The 24,200-nt window shown below is 43.3% G+C and overlaps 1 protein-coding gene across 6 annotated transcripts in view; it reads left to right on the forward strand.

Annotated features, from left to right (window-relative positions):
- Nucleotides 1-24,200, forward strand: part of grik5 (glutamate receptor, ionotropic, kainate 5) — a 112,704-nt gene that overhangs the window by 57,217 nt on the left and 31,287 nt on the right. For all 6 annotated transcript variants that reach the window (XM_030103298.1, XM_030103300.1, XM_030103302.1 and 3 more), the window contains exons 4-11: nucleotides 3,054-3,151; nucleotides 4,407-4,572; nucleotides 10,844-11,022; nucleotides 12,065-12,118; nucleotides 12,963-13,121; nucleotides 13,495-13,647; nucleotides 17,553-17,657; nucleotides 20,424-20,531. In XM_030103298.1, the coding sequence (XP_029959158.1) occupies nucleotides 3,054-3,151; nucleotides 4,407-4,572; nucleotides 10,844-11,022; nucleotides 12,065-12,118; nucleotides 12,963-13,121; nucleotides 13,495-13,647; nucleotides 17,553-17,657; nucleotides 20,424-20,531 (1,022 nt within the window). The remainder of the gene's footprint in view (nucleotides 1-3,053; nucleotides 3,152-4,406; nucleotides 4,573-10,843; nucleotides 11,023-12,064; nucleotides 12,119-12,962; nucleotides 13,122-13,494; nucleotides 13,648-17,552; nucleotides 17,658-20,423; nucleotides 20,532-24,200) is intronic.

The following is a 24,200-nucleotide window of genomic DNA, read 5'->3' on the forward strand; positions in this document are numbered from 1 at the left end:
TTACAGTCAAGTCACCAAGTTTCTATTTGTTGCGTCCATGGAATAGCGTTTGGAGTAGGCACACAGAAAGCAGAGGGAATAAAAATGGACATGAATAGAAAGCTGCTGGACAAAAACACACTTACCGACCACTTTACTGCGCACACTTTGCACAATTCGAAGCGATCGAGTCCAACAACTCTGCCTTCACCAAGGTAAAAATGTTCTGTTTTTACAGATCATCAAAGTGAATTCATTTCAACTATATATTCATTTTTGTTAAGATTTTTGATTTTTTTCCCCCCCGCCGTTCAGATACAGTAAGTTAATAGTGGCCAAATAATGAGGAGCAACTCTCAGTCTGCTGCTGAACTCCACTGAGAAATCCCAAATAAACATGAAAAGAATTTCAAGCCTCTCTGAAAATCTTAAGCTACACTGAACATTATGACCTTTATAAAGGCTTAATTTATGGCACAGCTGTTGTGCTGAATCATATTAGTTTGTACAAGTGTACCCGATAAAGTGGCCGGTGTGTAGCAGTGAAGTGTTTCTTGACATTAAAGAGTTGAGCCTCTGTGTGTGCCCGACTGTTCGGTATGGGGAGTAACTTACAAATGTTTGATTTTTAAAGAGTATTTGGGAAATGTTATGACAAACAGCAATCACACTCTGTCTTTTCTTCTTCTCGATCCTATTGGTTGAATACAAGAAAACAAGACAAGAAACAAACAAGCCTCAATGTGTCCTGCAGTAATTGAACATACCGGTTCCTATAAAGCATATTTATTAACATAATATCTAATTTGTTTAATCCTTATGGAAGCTGGAATAAACGGAACACAATTTGGCTGCTGTTTGAGGATTTCTGTGCAGGATTATCCTCAAAGAAAAGCCAGTCGTGTCACTGTATGAACAAAAAACGGTAAATTGTCGTCCAGCCGTGTGCATTAACACCTTGCATTAATGTGTAGTGTATTCATGTAGAACTGAAGATTTTTTTTTTTTTTTAACTTTAACCTTTGGAAAAGGAATTCAGCTGGCTGACCCGAGCTTCTATTGGAAGGAAAAGAGCAATGAGTCCAACAGACCACAAGCTGTATTATGAGTCTGAACCCACTGAAGAAAATCATACCAGTCCCATCATTCCTTCAGCTACCAGCTTCCTAATGACATCGAAGAGACCTTGAATGAGTATAATATGTGCCCACATCCTCCATTCAGGTGTTTGGTACATTGATACTTTTATTACCAAAAAGTGTTTTTTCTTTTTTCTTTCTTTGTCTCTGATGAGTGTCTCAATGTGGCAGATTGTGATTGTTTCTGTCTTTTTTCATTTTCGCCCTTGAAATAGCTGCCGATTGTGATAGACTTGCCCATGGGGATAAAAATATCCAGTGAATATTCAATCTTTATAAACACCCCCCTTTATTTTTTTTTGAACAACCATAAAGAAAGTGATCAAACACATTTTCGTCATTTTCCCTTTAAGTGAGGCCTGAATTCATTAAATTGTCTCTGGCATTGAGGCATGTCGTTCTGTTACGGCTGTCAGTAACAATTTCAGGAAGGTCCTCAAGTCAAGTGTAGGACAGGCAGCAAATATAACCTGTCCTGTTCCCTCGCGTCCCGAATCAGTCATGTGTCTGCCCGCCGTATTGAAAGCAGCAAAGTGAAAAGAAGCAAAACGTTTTACCAAAAAAAAAAAAAAGACTTTCTCACCATCAGGTCACTGACCGTATTTGGTAGCTTCTAAATGTAAATAATCAGTTTATTCCAATTTGAGGACTTTACAGTCATTGAAAATAAGATTAAATGGGTCGACTCCACAGGTGTGTCTGAACGTTCACATTCAAAAATATACCAACAGCAGAGCCAATACAGTGAGGTGTATCAGTCGACGCTACTTCTTGTCGGGTTGACTTGATCGAGGCATTTCTAAAGCACAGAAAACTCAATCAAATATTGTTTTCCAAACATGAATACAATGCTTCTCAGATGTGATATTTTTTGCCAGAAATGTGTTTTGTGCTCAATATTGTGGAGATAATTTGTCCCAGAAATCCAGGAAGCAATGCTAAAGGTATCAATTTTATCAATTTTTCATGCTAGAAATGGTGATTTGTGTCTTTCTGGTGGGCGTAATGTTTTCAGCAGCTTTTGTTTGATATAGATTTGACATAAAAGGCTTTACAGTTTTAAAAGAGCATCTTTTGAATTGTGCTGCAGAAAATTTCTTTTTCTTTTTCTTTTTCTTTTTTTTTTTTTTTAAAATAAATGCCCTCTATGTTATTTATTTATTTTTTAAAAGCAGAAATGAAAAGAAATGTTCCAGGAAGAAAAATAATTGTAACAACAAAAATCAAAATGCAAGAAAAATACACAGAAAAGATGAAATAAAACAAAAATGTGGTGATCTGAAAAGGAGTGAGAAGGGCAATAACTTATCAGTTCTTCATCCTTATTTGTATGTAAACAGAAGTGAGATCTGTAGAGGTCTTAAAAAGTGGGGCCCTTGTTTGAGTGTGCTCTAAATCACAGAAAAGACATAATTGAGGTAATTTTGCGATGTGTAAATGTAACAGACAAATGTGAAAACGGTTTCTCCCACATTAACATCCTCCTCCCAAAAAGGTAATCAAGAAAATTGGCATTCATAGAGTGAAGGAAAGCGCCAGGCTGTTAGCATTGTTCCCATTCCAGAGATATAATTAGACTAGCATGTGTTAAAAATCACTAAAGTTATTCAAAGCGACTTTCTAAACAAGTGAATAATAGCAGCGGGGATCTTATGTGCCGGCCCGCGCTGTCCTCTGAGTATTTTTTTCAGGATCAATCAGATTATAATGAGATAGATTGTGCTGCTACAATGAAACCGGCAGTTAAACTGGAACCGTAATGCATCCTCTGAGTTTTTACCGCATGTTAGATTCCCACAGTTTTTTTCTCTCCGACTGCAGCTGCTGCTGCCTGCTAACTCACTGCTGCTGTGAAAAGTGAAAAAAAAAAGAAAAAAAAAAGAAGAGGTGTGTATATCTGCACACTCAGGGTTTGTTTTCCTTTCTGCCTTTCAGTGTGTCAGATTCTGCCCAAGGGCGTCGTCTCTGTGATTGGTCCCGCCTCCAGCCCCGCCTCCGGCTCCACTGTCAGTCACATATGTGGGGAGAAGGAGGTGAGTGCAGGAGATGAAACGCACACATGCACCGTCTACACATCACCGCATCGTTAGCAGCTTCTCCCCCAGAAACACGTCATGATGGATGTTTCTGGGATTCGACTCGCATATTGAGTTTCTTCGACCAGCTTCCGCTTCTCCGGCTGTTTTCTTCTTCCTCCCAGTAGCACTTTTATTCAGGCGTCTCTGTTTTCTTCCGATGCTACCTTACTTATCTTTTTCACCCTCCAGCCACTTAAATGGATCTCCTTCATGTGCAATTCTTCCCGGGGTGTGTGTTTTGGGAGAAGAGAGCAAATCACAACATATTTGTTTTTTCTTGCTGATTCTGCTGTTTTGTCTTTTCTTCTCTCGTCTCCTGGTTTGTGCCTTTTTGGCTCAGGAGAGTGTGTAGAAGAAATGTCTTCACACAAATACATGTTTTAAAAAATATTAGGTAAATATGGAAGAGGAAGTGGATGAATTGGGATTTTTTTTATTTTAAAAGATGTTGATAAAACCCATTAGATAGAATAGAATTTATTCAGGATGTATATCAGGATGTAGACACTGATGTAGTTGGACTTAGGATCTTTTTATGTGGAGTCTGCATGTTCTCTCCATGCCCACGTGGAGCTTTAGCAAAGCCAATGTATCAGGGTGTATTTAGTTGCTTTACATATTGACAGTGGGTGTGAGTGTGTGTTTGTCCTGTGATGGATTGTTGACCCGTCCAGTGTTTACTCTGTCAGCTGGGATCAGTTCCCGTCCGGTAAGCTAAAGTAGTAAATCATATAAAGCATGAAAACAGCCAATAATTAAATAGCAGCCAATGACGGAATACCTGCCAGTGATGTTTTGTCCATTTTGAGCATTAAAAAAGAAAACTGCTTGCCAATTCAATTAACAAAGGTTCTTTTTTCTTTTTTTTTTCTAGACTTTCATTTACCTTTTTTTTTGTCTTATTATCACTTTCTCACTCAACCCATAAGCGCGTTGAATTGTGTTAATCTGCATAGAGAGTGTTTATAAATAAAGGATGGTTTGCTTTTTCTGATATACAGGCCGTTCTCTGCTGTGTGGAGATGGATGAGGAATTGATAGAAAGTCTTGAATTGAATAAACATGTCTTGAGTGTTGATGGTTTCTGTGTTGTTGTGCATTAGGTCCCGCAGTGGTTCAGTGAAGGGGATGTTAAAAACAAACCCTCTTCTTTTTCATGTTGGTGGAATTTTTTCTGTGGTTTTATTGAAAATCAGTCGCTTTCTTGCAGATTCCTCATGTTAAAATCGGCCCCGAGGAAACGCCCCGCCTGCCGTACCTGCGGTTCGCCTCCGTCACTCTGTACCCCAGCAACGAGGACCTGAGCCTGGCCATCGGAGCCATCCTGCGCTCCTTCAGTTACCCCTCAGCCAGCCTGGTCTGCGCCAAGGCCGAGTGTGAGCGAACACGCCGCCCGTCACACAGTCAGGCAATCCTCTATTCAGTCACACGTGGAAGACAGATGGAGAACCGAGATGCCTCCGTTTGCTCTCGACCTTGATGACTGAAGATTAAAAAAATATCCAGAAATATTCAAAATGTAACAATTTTACATGTGCAATTAACAAAAAGGGAAACAAGAACACGAAAACACTGAACTGAGTCTATTAGGTGCGTTTGCATCATCGTATTTCTGTTTACGTGGGTGTAAATACTCATCTAGCCTGTGTGTGTGTGTGTTTGAGAGTGTGAACGCCTCTGTGGGAGTTGTTTGCTCGTTGACATTGTTTGGCTGCTCGGCGCCGTTGGACTCCTGGTTTTTGACTGTCGGGTGGCGAGGCGCTGTCCGCCGTCAGAGTTCAGGACGCGGCTCAAGCCGTAGCCGTTTCTATTTATTTCTCGTGCTCTCGCACACTGTCTCTTATCCACCTCGGAGGGTTGTTAGGCCAAACCAATTTAATAAATATTCATGTCTGAAATGCTTTTCCAGTATTGGAAGAACTTAGGGGACATTTGATTTAACTTGCCAGGCACTCAGAGAGCTTTAACATCACAGGGGATTCAGGGCTTAGTCACTAGCCCTCTTTATTTTCATTTTGAAAGAGTGTGTTATTGATTTATTATGCACTCCCCTATCGAGAGTCGCAGGAATTAAAGGGCTTGGTTGGATGGTGGCTGTCGTATTCAAACCGAGCTTTGAGAATATGTGACAGAATATGCTATGTTCTGTAGGAGGTGGCAAAATCCAGGATTTCTTTTTTTGTTTTGTTTTTTTCTCCCCGTTGACTTTTTGTCCACTTGTGAATGAAACTGAGCCGGGATGTCTTGTTGTACAGCTGTTGCCTGTGCTGCTCAACACCGGCCAGCCGAGCAGAACCGTCCAAGAGCTGAAGGGCACTTGCATAAAGAGTCGGTGGGACCGGCGGAGTCCCGCGGCGGAGCAACAGGCGTGGATTTCTGACAAACAAAAAGCTGTGACATTATGAAAGACTGATTCCATCGTCGCGAGGCTTTCATTGTCGCCCCAGCAGTTAGCGGGCTTCCCGCCGTTTCCTGAAAGTAAGCTGAATTCCTGGTGGACTTGTCATTCCATTGAACTGAAAGAGCTTTGAAAATGGCATCAGACATCTTTTCAGGTTTGATCATCAACTGAATGGTTCGATAAGAGCCTTGTCTTTCACCAGGATTTTCCTCTCCGAAGAATTAGAAGCAACTCGCTGCCTGATCGTTACTGTCTGGGCCAACGAATGCAAGCTTTTACTGGTGGAGAAACCGAGAGGTGCATTTGTGTGTAATACATTTGCCTTGAAGGTGATCTTTACAAGGTTATCGCACTCACAGACTCTGACCCACTTGGCTGCGCTATCTATCGCCGTGGAGCTGGTTGCCATGGCTGCCGAATAGGTGCTAACTGCCACTCAACAGGCTTGTTCCACACTCCCAACAACTGTGTAGGTGTGTGTGTGCGTGTGTGTGTGTGTGTGTCGCAGCACGTGTGTGTTTAATGCTTTTCATTCCGGTTTGCTTCTTGAAATTGCCCTCACAAGCTTGTGTTCAAGCGTGTGCATGTACTGTATGTGTGCATATGCGCGTGCGGGTGTGTGTGTGTCGGCACTGTCAACTCACACACACGTGTGTGTGAGTTGTCTTCAGGTAGTGTAAATACAGTGTATTAATGAAACAATGGGGATTGTGCATGTGAAGTGAGCTGGAGTCGCTGAAGGAAACCCATGCCAACGCAGGAGAGAGGAGAGCAGGCGCTCAGATGGAGCCGGGTTTTAAAGGGGTCCTCACACACTGCTCCCAGGTGTTGTCAGTCCTGCTTGAAGAGTCTTTAATTCGGTAATGACACTTTGCTCCAAATCCACCTTCAGCACCTGAAATAGGAGCAGTCGCAGCTTAACATGCAGACCGGGGTCATCCCTCACCTCCGAGCTCAGCCTGTCAGGAAGCCCACGCGACAGATGTACCACTCTAAATTAGGTGTTGAAATAATTCTCCAACCGTCAGACCTGCTGTGTGCAAACTGAAAGAGGACTGCAATGACAAGACACTTCAGCCCCATTGTTAGAATAACAGGTCAGAGTGAGTGCAAAAAAAAAAAAAACACCTTACCAGCCAGCATGACGGGCCTAAACGTCAGTGGATTACGGTATTAATGTGAACGGCTATTGTTAGTTAATGCTTTGCTGTTCGATGAATACGACTCTCCCGCCTGTCACACCGCATCCATCTTCTTTACCGCTTTATCCAATTTTGGGTCGCGGGACGCTGGGTCGGATCCCAGCAGAGTACACCGCGTACAGGTCGCCAGTAAATCACCCAGCAAACGCAGACAGACAGACAGAAAGTCACATTCACACACATTGAAGTCTGCAGCAGTTGTACAGACAACAACATGTTCTCGGATTGTTGCGTTCGTCTCACTGCAGTGCAGCTCCTCTCACACCCAGGGTTTTACGTCATCTTTTCTTGCTTTTGATTCATTCTTTAATGAAGACATTCAGTTATGAAACAGCATGTTTTATTCAATATGTTTAGTAAATCTACTTTAACTTGTAGCAATACCTTAAATCCAATTATTTTTCCTTCATCTGTTGATTATTTTAGCAAGAGGGTTTCTGCCTGAATGATAAATGAGCAGTCTCCAAGCACAAAGCTGACTGGATTTACTTTATATGACTAACAACAAAGCAGGATGTTACTCTGTTTATTTTAAAGGGAAAATACGTAGATTGAAGTTATAGTGTTTCATTTAGTTGCAATGGAGAAGTCCTTTCGTTTGGCAGCATTTGTGGGTGAATACAGGAGCTAAAGGTGATATTTACTCTAATACACTTTTAATTGTGATAAAGATACGTTGAAATTAGACGCTATTTTGCAAAACCATGACACACACGACTGTAACTAAAAAGTCAGTGTGTAAAATCTTAAAAGTAGCTCACCGGCAGCACATATAACCATCACTTACTGCATGGCGTGAGAACAAGGGACGTCTGCTCTGTGAGCGAGCCAGTCTGGAGTAAATTGTGTGAGTTTCTCTCTGGATGCATTAGAGTTGGCTGCTCTGCTTTACTTTGATTTCAGAAATACATTAATCTGCCGTGTTTGTTCAGCCTGCTGGTGAAGTAGCTTCGGAGGATGCAGTTGATTTTGGCACCCCCAAGCAACTGAAGTAATTCAGCAAAATAAGAGATATGTAGATCAGACCCGGGGGCAAATCGCACCCTGTGTGTAAGTGTGTGAGTCCGCCTTCCTGATTGAGTGTATGACGTGTGCGTGTGTGTGTGTGTGTGTGTAACTGTGCGTGCAGCTCCACTGTGGCCCTGCAGAGGCCCACTGGTTTTTCTCCATCTTGTTTACCCCCAGTGTGGAGTGATGCGTTCAAGTGCACCCCACGTCCCGCCTTTCTCCTGCGAGTAGTGTGTGAAAGTCACACATTTCATTGACACCCACTAAACATGAATACTAAGCAGTTAACATCCATAGGAAATGGTCATTTTGCTCGACTGCATGCCTCAGTGGCAGTGTTAGATTTTTCCCCCCTTTTAGCTCCGTGTTGTGTTAAATGAACATGAGTCAGAGATTTGGGGTCATTTCCAATGTATGCAACCCATTTCTCTCTTTGCCTGGGTCGGAGCTATCTGAGTCTAATTCCATTATGCAGTTTCCAGTGAGATGGATGAGGTTAAGGACGGCGAGGGGGGGGGAAGAGACTGAGAACGATGAGCAGGAGACGGTGGCGGCGTTAAGTGTGAGATGGATAAAGACAGAGAGAGGTAACTGGAGCGCGGGGCGAGGACAAGACAGATAGAGAGGTTAGAGCTCATGTGCGAGACGTGGGGAATATTTGAACGAGGGAGAGTGAGAGAGGGGAGGAGAGGAAGCTGTAAAGTGCATTGATTTTCTTCTTTCCCCCTCCTTCCTCAAACTAATTAAAGTTTTGGCCTGGTTCAGTGATTACCCCACTGCTTACAGAGGCTTTCTCCTGCTGAAGGGCTCTGTGTGCTACCTCTCCTCCTCCTCCTCCCCCCCTCACTCCTCTTCCCCTCGGTCCCCCAGATGCCTGCCCCACCACTTATTTACATAGCTAGGGGTGCTTTACTATGGAATTACAATTAGGAGGCAGCAGAGTAGACTTTCTAGTAAAGCCTTATTTCACACAGGATGTCAAGTGAGTCTTGACTGCCATTGGTTACTAATTTTCAAGAGGAATTTGCTTGAAGTGGGCGAATTGTCTGAAGTGCCACATTTCAAACTTTCTGCTCTTCTGTTTGTCCAGAATTATTCAGTCCTGTTATCCTTGGGTTCTCGCTTTTTTTTTTTTTTTTGTGAGCTCACATTATTTTCCTCACAGAGAATTTCTCACAGCGTGTGCTGATCTCTCAAAACCTCAGCTGGACACATCAGGCTGATATTGAGATAACGAAATCAACATAGCTTCACTCATCAATCAACTGATCACTTGTATTTGCTCCATTATTACTCACCCAGTATATTTTGAATCCCGCTCAGTATATTATAATTACACACATATAACACATTCACTGTCATCAATCTCAGCAACATAAAAAAGCAGGAGCCTTCAAAATTAAAGCAATGATCAAATAACCACTTGTGCGCACGCAGTGTGGTTTTCTTTGAACTCTGCAAATCTATATTTGAAAACATGCACATGCACACCCAACCTCCTGACATTAATGTCACTTGCATGTTCTTTCATTGTTGAAGGAGGCCACAAAAAGTAACAAAAACCCAAACAGACCCAGGGAGGACATGCAAACTCGACACACAGAGATTCCTTTGTTGGGCGGCGACTGTGCTCCCAGTACATAACTCTAAGACCTTAGAAGCAATAACTGAAGGATGAGACATCAAAGAGCATTACATAGCACTCAGAGAGCGCTTACCTCGGCAAAGGCTGCACCACCTTTAAGATTTATTATTCTGTTCAAGTGTAGAAATTTGTCACGTTGATTGATTGATGACAGCCATGAATTTTGGAGGGTATTTTACGACTTTGTACAAAGATGAATTCCAGTTGAGTCACACTCAAAAGCACCGTGCTCAGTGAATTATATTTGGCCAAGTTGCCGTAGCACTAAAATGTCATCATATTTTGCTGTACTGTTTGCTGTTGCGTTCAGATATATACACTTGTTATCCGGAGGCAGTAAGACGGTGAATTCAAATGTCGGGGCAGGTTGGACTTAAAAGTAAAACATGCACACATGAGCACTGGAAACAGCGGTGGAGAGCAGCCATGGATCAATGTGCAGTTTCCACAAACACACACAGACTCGGAGTGTGTTGTAAATCACTGCATCTTGTGAAAGTTTTACCAGGTAATTCAGCTTTTTTTTTTTTGTTTTTTTTTTTTTCCTTGGGAATCCCTCAGCAGACGCCAGTACAGTATTTAGTGTTGACAGATGGCATCTCTCACTTTTTTTTCAGTTGGCCCAAATATTTTACCCAAAACTGTGAAGACCCACACATATGATGTGGAATCCAAAATCTAACAGGAGCTGACGCAAGTCGAACCTGGAAAAAAAAAAAAAAAAAAAAAAAAAAAAAAACGAGAAAAAAATAGGCGACACATATGGGCTCAGCTCTTTAAAATCACACCAGTGCAGATGTGTACCTTTGCCTTCGCCTGTGGGAGGGATGATTAAAAACGCCGGTCTGCTGAAACACAGCGCAGAATATGTCAGTGTGGAAATGGATGTAACACAAAGTGAAAGATACACGCCGAGTCGTAAAATCAATCGAAAATAAATTTTGCCTCCGTGAATCACAGCCGAGGTGTTATGGGTAAAATGGAAAGTACTGTTAAACAGCTGCACGCTGGCTCTCACTCCGAGAGTAATGATTTGATTCCGTGTTCATAGCTTCAGTATTTGTCATATTTCTATACATGACTGTATGGCACATCGATAATAAGACGTCCTGTTCACTGACACGCAAACAAACCTGTGTATTGAATATAAAGCATCAGAACAGATTACAAAAGAGATCTGGTTCACGCACACGCACTGTGATTTCCTTTTTAAAAACGATTTATTTCCTGATGATTTGAAAAAGCCATCAATCACGCCCCGGCAAAATGACACAAATATGGGTCCGTCCTACATAAATCAATATTTTAATGGATCCAGGAGGGATGAGCTGTGTGGCCTCATGCAGACGGTGATATGCGGTGATATTTTCTCTGCTGCGACTCCCCCTCAGGCCTGCTGAGATTGGAGGAGCTGGTCCGCCGCTTCCTCATCTCTCGGGAGACGCTGTCAGTCAGGATGCTGGATGACAACATGGACCCGACGCCGCTGCTGAAGGAGATCCGCGACGACAAAGTCGCCACCATCATCATCGACGCCAACGCTTCTGTCTCTTATCTCATCTTGAAGAAGGTCAGTTAGGAAACATCAAAACATTTGCTGAGAGCTGTCCGCACGTGTTCCTTGTCTTCACAGAACAAATGGTGACACTCCAGGGAATCCAGTGTATTCTCGTGTTGGGGAAAAAAAGCCCAACATGAAAATAGAAGGGCTTTTCTTTTCTTCTTTTTATGAACTAATTAAATTCGACAGACACAAAATCGATAATGAAGGTAGCCGTCATTTACTTTCATGTGGAGCACGTTCCAATCTCCGTCTGCAGGCGTGAATAAAGGAGGCCAAACTTCCTTCTGTCCCCTCATGTGATCCCAGCGTTCTTGAAATGCTCCTCGGACTCGTAGCTCTTCTCCGCGATGAAGATAGCTCTTGTTTTTGTTTTGGTAAATCAGGTGCCTTGCTGCACGGTGGATTAGTAACAATTTTTTTTTTTCCTCAAGCTTGCCTCAAACCTTTTCACGGTACTGTATGTTCCCTGTTGGTAAATTCAGGTTATAGTGATGAAGCGCATGCAGATCTTGCCATCCGTAAAAAATAATAAAGTAACTTCCTCAAACTTCCAGGGGCTACACATTTTGTTGAAGAGGAATTAACTTCTATTTTTACCTTCTCTGCCCTGTAGAGTCAGGGAACAATACCCATGCATGTCTGCCAGCAACGATCACTTACACTCTTCTGAAAGTATTTGACAAAAGAACATCTTTTGCTGGGATGCGCTGCAGATGTTAGCCGGGCTCGTTCTGATTCATGGTTCGGCCCTGTAACGCCGATAGCCAGCGCGGTGACTCACGGTTTGAGAGCGTAGCGTACGGGATGTTTTCACTGGGCTGTCCGCCCTCAGCCAAACGTCCTAGTGTTAGCCCGATGATGTAGAACTGTGATTAACGTATGCTCCCTCTCCCTCCCTCTCTCCTCCTCCTTTATTTTGTCCCCCAACTGTCTCCTTTGCTCAATAACTACCCTGTTTTTTCCCCTCCCTCCATCAATCTCTCTCTGCATCTCACCTGCCTCCTCTTTACTTTTTTGTCGTCGTATTCTCTCTCTCTTTGTCCTGCAGGCATCAGAGCTGGGAATGACGTCGGCTTTTTATAAGTACATCCTCACCACCATGGTAAGAGCCCATACCAATCCCACCCCTCTTTCCTCCCCTCTGTCTTTTACTCGTTCCTCCGCCTCCTCTGTCCCTTTATGAGCAAGCAAAGGTGCTAAGGCAGGGAAAGTATTCAATAAGGGGAGGCGGGAAAAAAAAAAGAATCCAGTGCAGATGAAAGATGGGATGAGAGAAGGAGAGACAGGGAGAGATCTGAGGAACTACCGTACTGTACAAAGATGTGGATCTGCAGAGGGAGACGGCTGAAAATAAAGGGAAAAAAAGGGGTTTGAGGTGAAGGAGATGACAGGTGTGAAGTGCCCTTCTTCTCTTGCCACCCGCCACCTTCTCTGTGCCTTCACTGTTTTCATCTGCCTCCTTGATATACTCTCCTCCCCTTCTAACATTTGAATTAATGTGTCATTTTATCCCATTCGTCTGATCTTTTATGTTTTTTTTTCCTTTGGATATTCTCCCTCTCCTCTCTGCCCTCTGTACGTGAGGTGCTCTCTCGCTTTAGATGCACTCGTATGTATATCACTTTGAGACGCCAGTCGAGTCATTTCCATCCTCCTCAGCCTCTATTTTTCTCCCGTTATCGCTGTTTTCCTTTCTTCTCATGGGTGTCTCCATCACCTTTTTCCCTCTTCATCAGAGATTAGATGTTGTCGCTCCGTGTACCCCTCTCTTTTTCTCTATCATGCCTTTCTTTGCTCAGTATTTTTCCCTCCTTGCTCAGATTTGATACTCTGTCAACATTGTCACTCACCTGGATTTTCGATCCCACTGTGCAAACACCGTCTCTTCCTCTCCTCCTCCTCCTCCTCCTCCTTCTCCTCCTCCCCCTCCCCCTCCTCCTCTGCAGGACTTCCCCCTGCTGAAGCTGGATGACATAGTGGATGAGCAGTCCAACATCGTGGGCTTCTCCATGTTCAACACCACACACCCCTTCTATCTGGAGTTCATCCGGAGCCTCAACCTCTCCTGGAGGGAGGGGTGCGACCTGACCTACCCCGGCCCCGCGGTCAGTGTCACGGCCCGCGAGAGCTCCCGCATTCGCACTATTAAGACTTATTCCTAAGCTTGTGTAAATTATATGTTGCCTAACATTAGACCACTTTATTTCTCACGCTGATTCATGGAGCAGTTAAAGAGATTCAGACAGTCTTTTGCTTGTATTTAATGGGTATTGATGTATCCATCTTTGTGTCCTCCCCAGTGGTTTACTTGTACCTCACATCGTTTCTCTTTCTCGTTCCTCCGTCCCCGTTAACTCCTCCGCCATCTCTCCCCCGATGCCTTCGCCTCCTCCGTCCCCTCCACTTCCGCCGGTTCCTCTCCTCCCCGGCTCCCTCTCCGTCCGTACGGCTCTCATGTGTCCTCTCCACCTTCCACAGCTCTCGTCGGCTCTGATGTTTGACGCGGTGCACGTGGTGGTGGGGGCGGTGCGGGAATTGAACCGCAGTCAGGAGATCGGAGTGAAGCCGCTCAGCTGCACCTCACCTCAGATCTGGCAACACGGGACCAGTCTTATGAACTACCTGCGCATGGTAAACGCCTGAGAGCCTGCCAGATGTGCTGTCACCCACTGATGTAGGAGCTCCCCATCCGTGGGCTGGAATTCATTTTCACATGAAAAGAGTCGCTGAGACGTGACATGCCATGTCACTTCTCCGTTTCATTTTTCATCATGTTCCCACAAACGTGTCAGAAATTAGATGAAAGTGTTTTGTTTGTAATGCATTGAAACACCAAAAGTAGGTTTTCATTTCTCAAAAAAACAAAAAAACGCACAAATGCATGAAAGTCAAGTCTTGCTCTTTGGAAATAAAATAAATAAATAAATAAATAAACCTTTATATTCTTTTCCTGACATCCGGAAAACTCCCAAGCAGAACTGGAGCTTTAGCCGATGCATTAGTCATTATGTTTGATTCAAGGTCTTCCGCAGTACGTCTGTGCGGTCATAGATCAGATTTACCAGCGTGCCGCGTCTCTGTAGCAATGAGCTTCGCGGTGTAAAATGTTCTTCACCTATCGGCTGCGTTTCCCCTCCTCCGGCAGTCTCAGAGCAATTTCATCTGTTTCTTACAATCACCATAGGGAGCAATTTGGGGATCAGTGTTTTGCCCAAGGACACTGCGACACATGGACAGGGCGGGAGGGAGGGATTAAACCCCCAACCTTGGGATTGGAAAACAATCTCCTCCACCAACTGAGCCACAGCCGCTCCAGTGGCAACACATCAATACTGAATAATTGCCAGATATTACAAGTTGCGGTGATCTTGGAGTAATTGGCAGAAGCAGTCGCTCATTAAAGCTTTTTTTATTTTTTCCACAATTCTCTAGCCATAAAATCAAATAAAATCCAGACTTCTGTAATATAATAACATTCAGAAGAGAGTTAAATGAAAAGTGAGGTGTTTCTCATAAGTAAATCATGATCATTGAGGAGTGAAAAACTTGATTACACTGAATATTAATTAATCTGAGCTGGAGATAATGATTATGAAGAGAGACGTTTTCTCCTCTGGGTTGGGTAAACATGCACTGATTCAGTCTGACTCCGGAGCATCAGCAGGATTAAACTTTCATGTAGACTTTCACACTTGAGCTGACAATAAATAGTGCAAGTTATCTACTTAAATGCTCTTAGATGGATTATTTCTCTGCGTTTAACCCGTTCTTTTCTACTTTAACTGCACAGACTAGGAGCAGCACCTCGGGTTCAGGGTTGTGACTCACCGAGCCTCAGATGTGACATGTCTGCATTGGGATTTGAACCGGCAAACTTCCCAACACGAGAATGCATCACTACTCTTCAGGCCACTTCCGCCCAAAACGCTCATTTCTTTTAGTTTTATATCGTAGAAAAAAAAAGTCAGACCACTTGAGAAAATATTAGAATAAATGGTCGACGTCGATATAACTCCTGCTTGTTTTTGTGCAATCAATGAAATGTCAGAAAATGTAGAAAACTTTGCATTTACCAGAGCCGGAGGTGACATTTTCAAATTAGATCCGAAAAAATTGCTTGAATAATTGAGTAGTTAAAAATTCTGCTTCCCTTATTATGATAATCGATAAAATGAGGAAATCAATAAGGCCAAATATGAGCTGCTCCCAGCTTCTACTATTTAAGGATTCGTGTTGGAAACATTAAGTGAGAACCTTTGAGTCTTGGGTTGGATAACTTGAACTCTTTCATGACTGAGATTTCTGGATTTATTTTGTTTTCATGAATATAGAACTGTCAACAACAAGAAAAAAAAAAGTGAGTTGAGAGACAGCTTCTGTTTCTCCTTGAAAGATAACTTTTGAAAAAAATATGTCTGTTCTTCAGTGTCTGTGTGTGTTTGATATTGGGAGGCCTGTGTTATTCGTGACACACTGGTCCATCTGTGATTGCACAGTGTTACGGGGAAAATAGGTCTCCAAGGCTCCTGTAATACCTTGGTTATAGACCGTATTCATCTATATTTGAACAGTTTTCAATTTTCTAGATGTTATAAATGCTCTTGAAGTTGTTGTTATGAGAACGTACTGTGCATCAGTCAAATATTATCAGTTTTAATGTGACACGAAATGGCTCAAATGGTCAATTGACGGCGATCCTCGCGTTCCATCCGTTCTCCCGCTATGGCCTCGTCGATACCTCCTGACAGCAAACTTCCACTCGGTGTCATCCTCATCTCATGTTGCATGTAACCTCTGTCTCTTGCTGTTTTTTGTCATCCACCATGTCTGGTCGCCTGTTCCTTTCATCAACGACCTGTTGTCACGGCAGCCGGAGTCCCATCCCTCACTGCCTCCGCCCCACCGAACCGACATCTGTCTTTGTTAGTCAACATCACGCTGTGCTCCATCTTCAGCGCCGAGCCATTCATCATCGTTCCCGCTAACTGTGCCACCACCTGGGTTTTTTTTTGGGGGGGGGAGGCAGAACCGAGCTGTGAGGTGCAGGTTTGGGTCTCGTTAGAGCGCCGTTCCCTCTCTCTCTCACTCCCTCTCTCTCTCTCTCTCTCTCTCGCTGTCCCTCTCTCGGCTGCTCTGTCTGAGCCCCTCAATCAGCCAGTTTCTCCTCGTTGATCCAAAACTGATCATCCCTGTCTAGTCCAGTCTTAGACCTTTATTTTTTTTTCCCTTCCTCCTGTCTCTCTCACTCTGTCTCTCCCTCTTGATCCGGGTGTCTGCAACCTCCGTCTCTTCAGTCTCCCTGCGGTAAACGCCTGTTGCTTTTTACAAAATTACATGTAAATAAACGGGATTCTGATTTATTTTTCCTCCCTTTGCACAGCGAACCGTCTTTCAGAGGGGCTCTTATCTTGCAGTTTGAGGTGACAAATGTGACACTCGAATAAAAGAGCCTTTCGGTGTTTCTTCAACAGAAATGTGCGTCACATCCTACTCCGTCACCTGTCTGACTCCTTTCACTGTCAATGATGAATGTTGATTTTCAGAACTCAGCAACTCTCTAACCTAAGCATGGACGAATCCAAGAAAGCATTATTATTATTTGCTTTATTCTGCTCAGAGCTTGGTGGGTTTTTTAGGGGGATTTACCAGTTTAAACAGCCAAAATGAAGTCAGCTGTTCCTGAAGCTCATATCTCATGGAGCTGCAAAACGAGCAGGACACCAAAACATAAATCGTGGGAACATTTTCACTCGAAATCACACTGAATAGATACTTTGTGTGTGTCCCATGAAATCGTCCATGGACTCTAAAGTCAACACTTATTCAGAAGTTGTCTGTAAATCACAGGCATTTCATGCGACCGTCACTCAACTTTCACATTTACCAGTTAGAGTTACCAAATTTTAGCGCTTTCAGCCGTTACTTTGTCATCAGGCATCAAGCAAATGGATCTCAGAGAAGTTGAAGAGAACCTGGGGAATGATCCTCTTACATTTTTTTTTTAGTCACAGTTGAGAGTTGCTTTAAATGGGTTTGTGACTTCAAGTCTAATCTCTGCACATTTTCAAAAAAAATTGAAGCAGCACATTCACAAGGCCGAACGCCACCATGTCAGAAACTGTGATCCTCTGTGAATGCTGGGAAATATTTTCAAAGATTTCTACAGCTCAGTGAGACAGGCCTTATCTTATTACAATCATTTGTTAGATATGAAGTAAATGACAGTTTGGGAATATGTGTATGTACAGTAGATACTGTCTGTTCTCGTCTTTCAGAATTTGAGGGATGAAGGTTAATCGAGTGTGAGGAAACAAAATGGCCTTTTTTAATGGTAGAGGTTGCAGACCCCTTTTCTAATCACTCCTGATGCTATCTGGCTGTTGATAGTCAATAAAAGCAGGCTGGCTATTATATTTTTTGATCCATATCTGTTTCCATTCTTTCCACATCATCTACTTTCATTTTCTCATTTTCTTCCTCCCTTGTTTTCGCGCCTCTGTCGCACTTCTTCAGCTCTCTCTCCGTCTGCCTGCCAGGTGGAGTATGATGGCCTGACGGGGCGAGTGGAGTTCAACAGCAAAGGTCAGAGGACCAACTACACCCTGCGGATCCTGGAGAAACACAGGGGAGGTCACAAAGAGGTCAGGAGCAACCTGTTATGGCGTAACAGCCAGGTCACTTTGCCCTTAGGCTTTGGGTCGGTTACAGGACAGCCGTCTGCTTTCACAGAGCCGGGAGAGGAGTTTAACGCCGAGGTCAGCCTCTTCACAACCTCCCCTGATCACTGACAGATCTTTACTTTCAGTGTTTCTTCCCCCCGTGCAGCAGCACTGTAACCTGCCATCAGGCGAAGCAGGGTCATATTTCAGCTCCAAATATGTGTTAACATTTTTTTTTTTTTTATTTCCTGAAGGCTACTAAAACACATCGGCTGCTTGTTGAGTGTTCAGTTGCTCTTCAAATGGCTGCTTAGCTTTCCTGGAGATCTGTTGTGTAACGTCGAGTGTGCAGTCTGCGCGCACACGTTCACTACCGCGGACCGTCCTTTTCCCCAGCTTTCACTATTGTTCATTTTCTCAGCCGCCACTGGATGTTGACTTAACATTTTCTGATCTGAAAACACAAAACGATGTTTCATTAGTGATTTGTGTATCTTCTTCCGATGCCTACAATCTGCAGTTTGACATTAATTTGTTGAAATCAGTGTTTGTTGCCTCCAGCTCTGCTCAGACTATATGTGCAGGCGCAGCTGCATCTCTGCTCATTGAATATGTAATGTATAGCAGTTTTATGCCTTTTGTGGAGTTTATTTTCCTCTTTGTTACATATTGAGCTGGATTTGCTGCAGGCGAAGTGTTGATTCACATTCTCTCTTTCTCTCTTTCGGTCTCTCGTACCCTCGCTTGTGCTGAGCTGAAGACGGTCCTTCAGCGCTCGCAGCCTCACATGAAAGAAGGGCTCATGATTATTGTCGTTTCCTAGAGGCTATTTTGCACACTTACAAACACACTGACCTGAGGAGTTAGACTCAGCGAAACCTTCACTTTAGATTGGATGAATGTTTTTCAGTGAAACCGCATCTTTTATTAAGCTGTTTATGTTAATCACTTTCACCAAACCCGAGTTTAAAGTACCAAAAGCTAATATAATTTCACATGTCGAGCGTATCAATTACGCAAGAAGAAATAGTGCGCAATAGAAGCTACACGGGACTATAACAATAAAATCTGACGTGCTGTAGCAAATATTAGATGCAATTAGATGCTAAATACACCACAATATGAAAAGCTGCAGCAGCAGAGCTCTGAATACACAGAGCCGAGCAGAGAATGCGTGTTTATTAATTTCCTTTGGATCAGGTCTCATTAGTTGCTTTTTGCTGTTTGGTCTTCTTATTCTCAAACCACATGATTGTAGGCAGCGATAGCTGGAGATCCATCCATCCATCTCCTGCACTGCTTCGATCCAGCTCAGGGTCAGGCTTGGACTGGATCCCAGCTGAATGCAGAGAACACGCTGGAGAGGAGGCCGGTCCATCACGCACAGCCTCACTCACACCCGCAGTCAATTTAGAAACACCAAACTATTGAACGCACACGTCCTTAGTACTGAGGGTCAACACCGCAAAAAAAAAAAGTAATTTATGCCTCTGGAGTTTCTACAAACTCCTCACAGAAAGGTCCCAACGCCTAGAAAAGACCTCACTGTGATAACAGTATCTGGACTGTACAGAAAAATAAACAGTCGGGATCTTGTTGAGATAAAACTGCATTTTAGCCCATTTTTGCATGATGTCTTTCCAGCCTCCTCCAGGTTGGACCTGCAGGCTCAGTGCAGGAAGACGAAAATCAAAATGCAATTCACCTGCATTTCAAAGGCAGAGTTAAATGAACCGGCAGCACACACCTCACTGCAGATCCAGATTGGGGGGAATTGCGTTGCAGTTCATTGACCGGAGGAAACACTTTCTGTTCACCTCCCGCTAATGTGTCATCCCCGGCTCTCCTCCCGGCCAGCTGTCTCCCATGTGAACACAAAATGCCACCTGCTAAGTGTGCTTAAAGCTCGACTTTGACTTAGTGGAGAGTCGGACTGTGGTAATTAACATTTTAACTCTGCCCACCTCCTTGCAGACTGACGCCCGTGCCGCTGCCAGGCGGTGATGGTTCACAGGGAAAAAAAAAAAAAAAAAAGGTCACTCTTAAATGTCAGGGCAGGATAAAGAGTGTCACAGAAAAGCTGTGATTCTGTCTGAGGTGTCATTACCTCTACTTTGACCTATTGAAAGAGGTACAGTAATATCTGCCAAAGAAATGATTTTTGCAAGCTGCTGTTCCGCCCTGCACGTCGGCGAGGTTATAATCACACACCACTTATGTTCCTACGTGAGTTTACTGTCTTCGTAAAGTGGAAAAATGTGAACTGTTTTTCATACAATTTAAAAGAAGCTGCGCGTGTGAAAAGAGAGAGAAAAAAAAGACATGACAATGAAACTGCTGATCGTGAATGCTTTTCATTACCGTCTTTCCCATCTTGTCTCAGCTCATTGCTCTGCTTGTAAACAGCAGGGCTTTTTTTTTCCTCTCTCTCTCTCTCTGTTTTTTTCTACAATGTTACATCGTAATGTAAGTACGTCTACGACTCCGCTGGGAACAATCAAATCAGTATGCACATACAGTAGGCACGAGTATGGAAACTCAAGTAAAGCAGAAAATAGACGGCATGAAAAGGTGTTTTGCACTTTAAATCAGGCCAACGGGGTGAATGCGTTTTATGAAATAATACCTACAGACGGTTTGTCGCCGGTCGCAACTCATTTGCAGTGGAGCTGACAGTGTGTGTGTGTGTGTGTGTTTTCTTTATCCCTCTATATTCATTGATTTTCTCCTGCTTTTCGTGTTTGCTAGATTGGGATCTGGTACTCCAACAACACCTTGGCAATGAACTCCACCAGTCTGGATATCAACGTGTCGGAGACGCTGGCGAACAAGACCCTCATCGTCACCACCATACTGGTAAGGTCACGGTTTCCCCTCTGGAGTCCTGTTGCTTCAGTGTGAGGCGTGTGTGTGCGTGCTGTGCCGGAGCTCACGCTGCGCCGTGGTCTGTTTACGCTAATTCTGCCGTCGCTACAACTGTCATAGAAGCTGACAGAGAGACGCGTAACTAAAGTCCAACTGCCAAAATCCCGGTGTTCTGATGTCGACGGCCTGCCAGTGATCTCCTTCTGGTGCGGATACGAGGAATGCCACATCGCCAAATCAATGGATCTCTCAGGATGCTGCTCCGTCATCCTCAGACTGGTGTAGAAAAAACTTCTGATAGACTAAAGTAACTCAGTTTATGGACATAAAATACTGTGAATTATGTGTGGGAGTTATGTTCAGAAGGTAATTTAAAACTAAAATGCATTGCTGCTTAGTTACTGATATTTACTTTTGTTCATGTCGTCAGTCAAACATAGAAGTCATCGAGTTAGCCTGGCATCATCAGTAAGCTCTGAAGAACGATCTGAAGAAGGTGCTGGTCAGTGGTCAACATGTTTTATGAAGTTTTTGTGTTTTTCTCATGCAGAAGATGGCATTTTTTCCATTAAAGTGATGTTGAGGTTTGATCAGAATATGTTGATGATGAACTGTTGACACTGAATCCTGAGCTCGATTCACATGGAAGTGGAAATTAATCCTTCCCGACCGTGAAGTCTTCCCCCCCTCCAGGCTGGGTAATTTATACCCGTGGGTCATATTATAAATAGCTCATCGGACTATCGGAGCCCTCTTCGCTGGAACTTGTGTAATATGTGAGGCAGTTGGCGGAGTTGCTCGGAGTGTATCAGCAGCAGCGCGACCTCCTCCTCTGGTCGGTCTCGATGCTCATGTACGTGTCGCGCTCAGGCCTCCGCGGCAGTGTCGCACTCGGTCCCAGGACTCAACGGGGTCACATTAAAAATGTTGTGAAAGCACCCCAGGGTCCCCCTGCGCGCCTGCTCTGTGCCGGCTGGGATGATGGCTTTACTGCCTCGTGTGGGGTCAGCGCTGCAGCAGCGTGGCTGGAGGTCAGGCTCCGACATGCTCGGGTAAAAATTAAGAATCCTTCCTGAGCCAATGCGCAGAATTCACCAAAGCTGTAGACTGTGGAGAAAACAAACATCCTCCCTAGAGTTTGGTCCAAGGATATGATAATTATAAGAAGGAGTTTTTCATTAGTTTTAATTTAGTTTTTTTTTTTCTGCTTATTTGCTAGTTTAATTTTTATTTTCTCTACCTTGCTTGAATTTGTTCTTGTAGATCTAGTGCATGAAAGTCTACGCTGCGATGCTCCGCACACATATTTGGTTCTTCATGATTTGTACTTGAAGCTTGGAATTAACATTTATATAGATCACTCAAATATGCATGAATGAAGAGAAACAACGATTTATATGAAGTTTTTATGAGGTAACCACACACTAACAATGTCTCCTTTAACATTTGTCGTTTTCACTGTTGAGACGTGCGCCACATGTTTCGCCACATGCACGCCACGTCAGGTGATGCGCTGCAATCCGCTGTGTGTTTTGGTTAATGATTATAATCTTGGTTTGGTCACCTCCACAGTCCAGGAAAACCGAGTGGAAATTGGAGCCCGAAGATCGACACTGAGCAGCAGGAACAGTTTTGATCAGTCATATTTGAATCTGAAAATGATAGAGGAGCTGCGGTTATAAAGAACCAGTGTAGGCGGCCATTGTTGTTGGAGAGTATGTTCTTCTCCCTCTCCTTTGTCGCTCAAGTAGACAGGATATGGTTTCCGACAATTGCTGCTATTACGAGTTAAAAGGAAAATCAAATCGTTTCTATGAAGGTTGTCAGGAAGAACTAACTGACAACCAACCCGGAGGCAGCAGCGGTTTCTTTCTGCTCTGAAAGGTGTCAATGAGCGCTGTTGATAGTGAGATGAAAAACATCCTTCTCTAAATCCAGGTCATAGATTCAGGAGGGACTCAGGGGCCAGCCTTTCTGCAGCCCCCAAGGCAAAGGAATCCTTGATTCTGAGCCTCTCGGCCTTTAAACATGTATGACATGACTTGATATGACTGTCACGCAGGTTAGTGCTGATTAAGGCGGTGATAAACCAAGTGAACTTGGCAGTCTGAGATGATGGTCTCGTGTTGTGAAGTGAGACGGGTTGGTAGATCTCACTGATGCTACGAGGTGCAGCCACTGTAGAAATGCAGTGGAATATTTTGAAGTGGGCAGAATTCTTTACCACTCTATCACTGCAATGCTTCTACAGCAGTTCTTGTTTGGCTTCATTAGTTTTCCTTCTGAAGACATCACGACCACAGCGAGATGATATATGTCATTGCAGCGTATTATGTCTGACTCACTAACATACCCATTTTTATGAAATCCTCATTGCACACACCATGTAAAGAAATAAACTCACAAACTTTATAATATTCCGCAGACTTGGAGCCTTTTAGACGGTTTATGTTCTGTCAGTCGAGGTCGGTCTTAAGTTGTTATTGATGCAAAAATATATTAAGTACAACTACAATATCATTTTGCAGGCGTGGGCTTCTTTATTTAATTAAACTGTGAAATGTTTCAATAATGTTTCAAACATGTGGCCTGTGGGCCAAGATCTGCACGCAGGAGTGGTAAATCTGGCCCAGGATCACCTGACATAGAAAACATTGCCTCCATTTTTCAAGAAATGTGAATCTTTAGTGCACTATTGGGGGGAGATTTCAAATTGTTCCGAACAGATTTTGTGTGAGGTGCATTGCAAGAAAAGAATCTTAGTGTGTGTTTGGATTGGAAACTCAGATTAAAGGAAAACAAACAAATCATGATAGGATAACATAAATGTTTAAAAATCAGCAACCAGAAAACTCTGAATATGAGATTCCAGGATTTTTGGCTGCTTTCTCTCACAGTGTATGTTGACTAGCTTTACTTCATGTGTTGGAGGATTCTGGATGTGCAATTCTTTCTTTATGATTAATTTTCATGTTGATTTATTTGTTTACTAGACGAAACTCACAGCTCAAGTTACTCGGTCCATTTAGGTCGATTTGTTTCAGCCTTCCAGACTGGATCTGTCTGTTTTTCTCTCTCTCACCTGTATCTGCAGCTGCCTTTCTCCGTCCAAATTATCTTTTAAAGCAATTTAATACCGGACCTCTATAACTGCAGGGTGTTCACAAGAGACAGATCTAATTTGGTCTAATTGATTCTATTGAGGCCCAGATATCCTGGCTTTTAGTCAGTCGTATTGGTTGAATTTTAAGAAAGCTCCTCCATTCCCATGATACGTATTGTCATTTTGTTCGTCTTTAATTCAGTGTCAGTGCTTCCAGCTCTCAAGCTCTCCGACCTGTCTTGCTTTTTTTCGTTTTGACAGACGTAAAAATGTTGGAATAACCCCAGACGTTTGTCATGTGTGCTTAAAGAAAGTGTCATGTCCTATTACCAAAACCAAACCTGCTTATAATGTTGTTTAGCGATGCATAAAAATGATAGTCTGGAGGAAATCAAAAAGATATATCATGCAAATACCAGACCCTGAGAGAAACAGAACTGAGAGGGAAAATGTTAGAAAATGTAAAGTTCGCATAATTTGCTTTTCTATTTACGTCACATAAATAATCAGAAGCAAGTGTTCTCGATGATCATCTTGAACACACAAGGAGCCACTTA

This window comes from Salarias fasciatus, chromosome 11 (genome assembly GCF_902148845.1).
Source record: "Salarias fasciatus chromosome 11, fSalaFa1.1, whole genome shotgun sequence".
Taxonomy (NCBI): Eukaryota; Metazoa; Chordata; class Actinopteri; order Blenniiformes; family Blenniidae; genus Salarias; species Salarias fasciatus.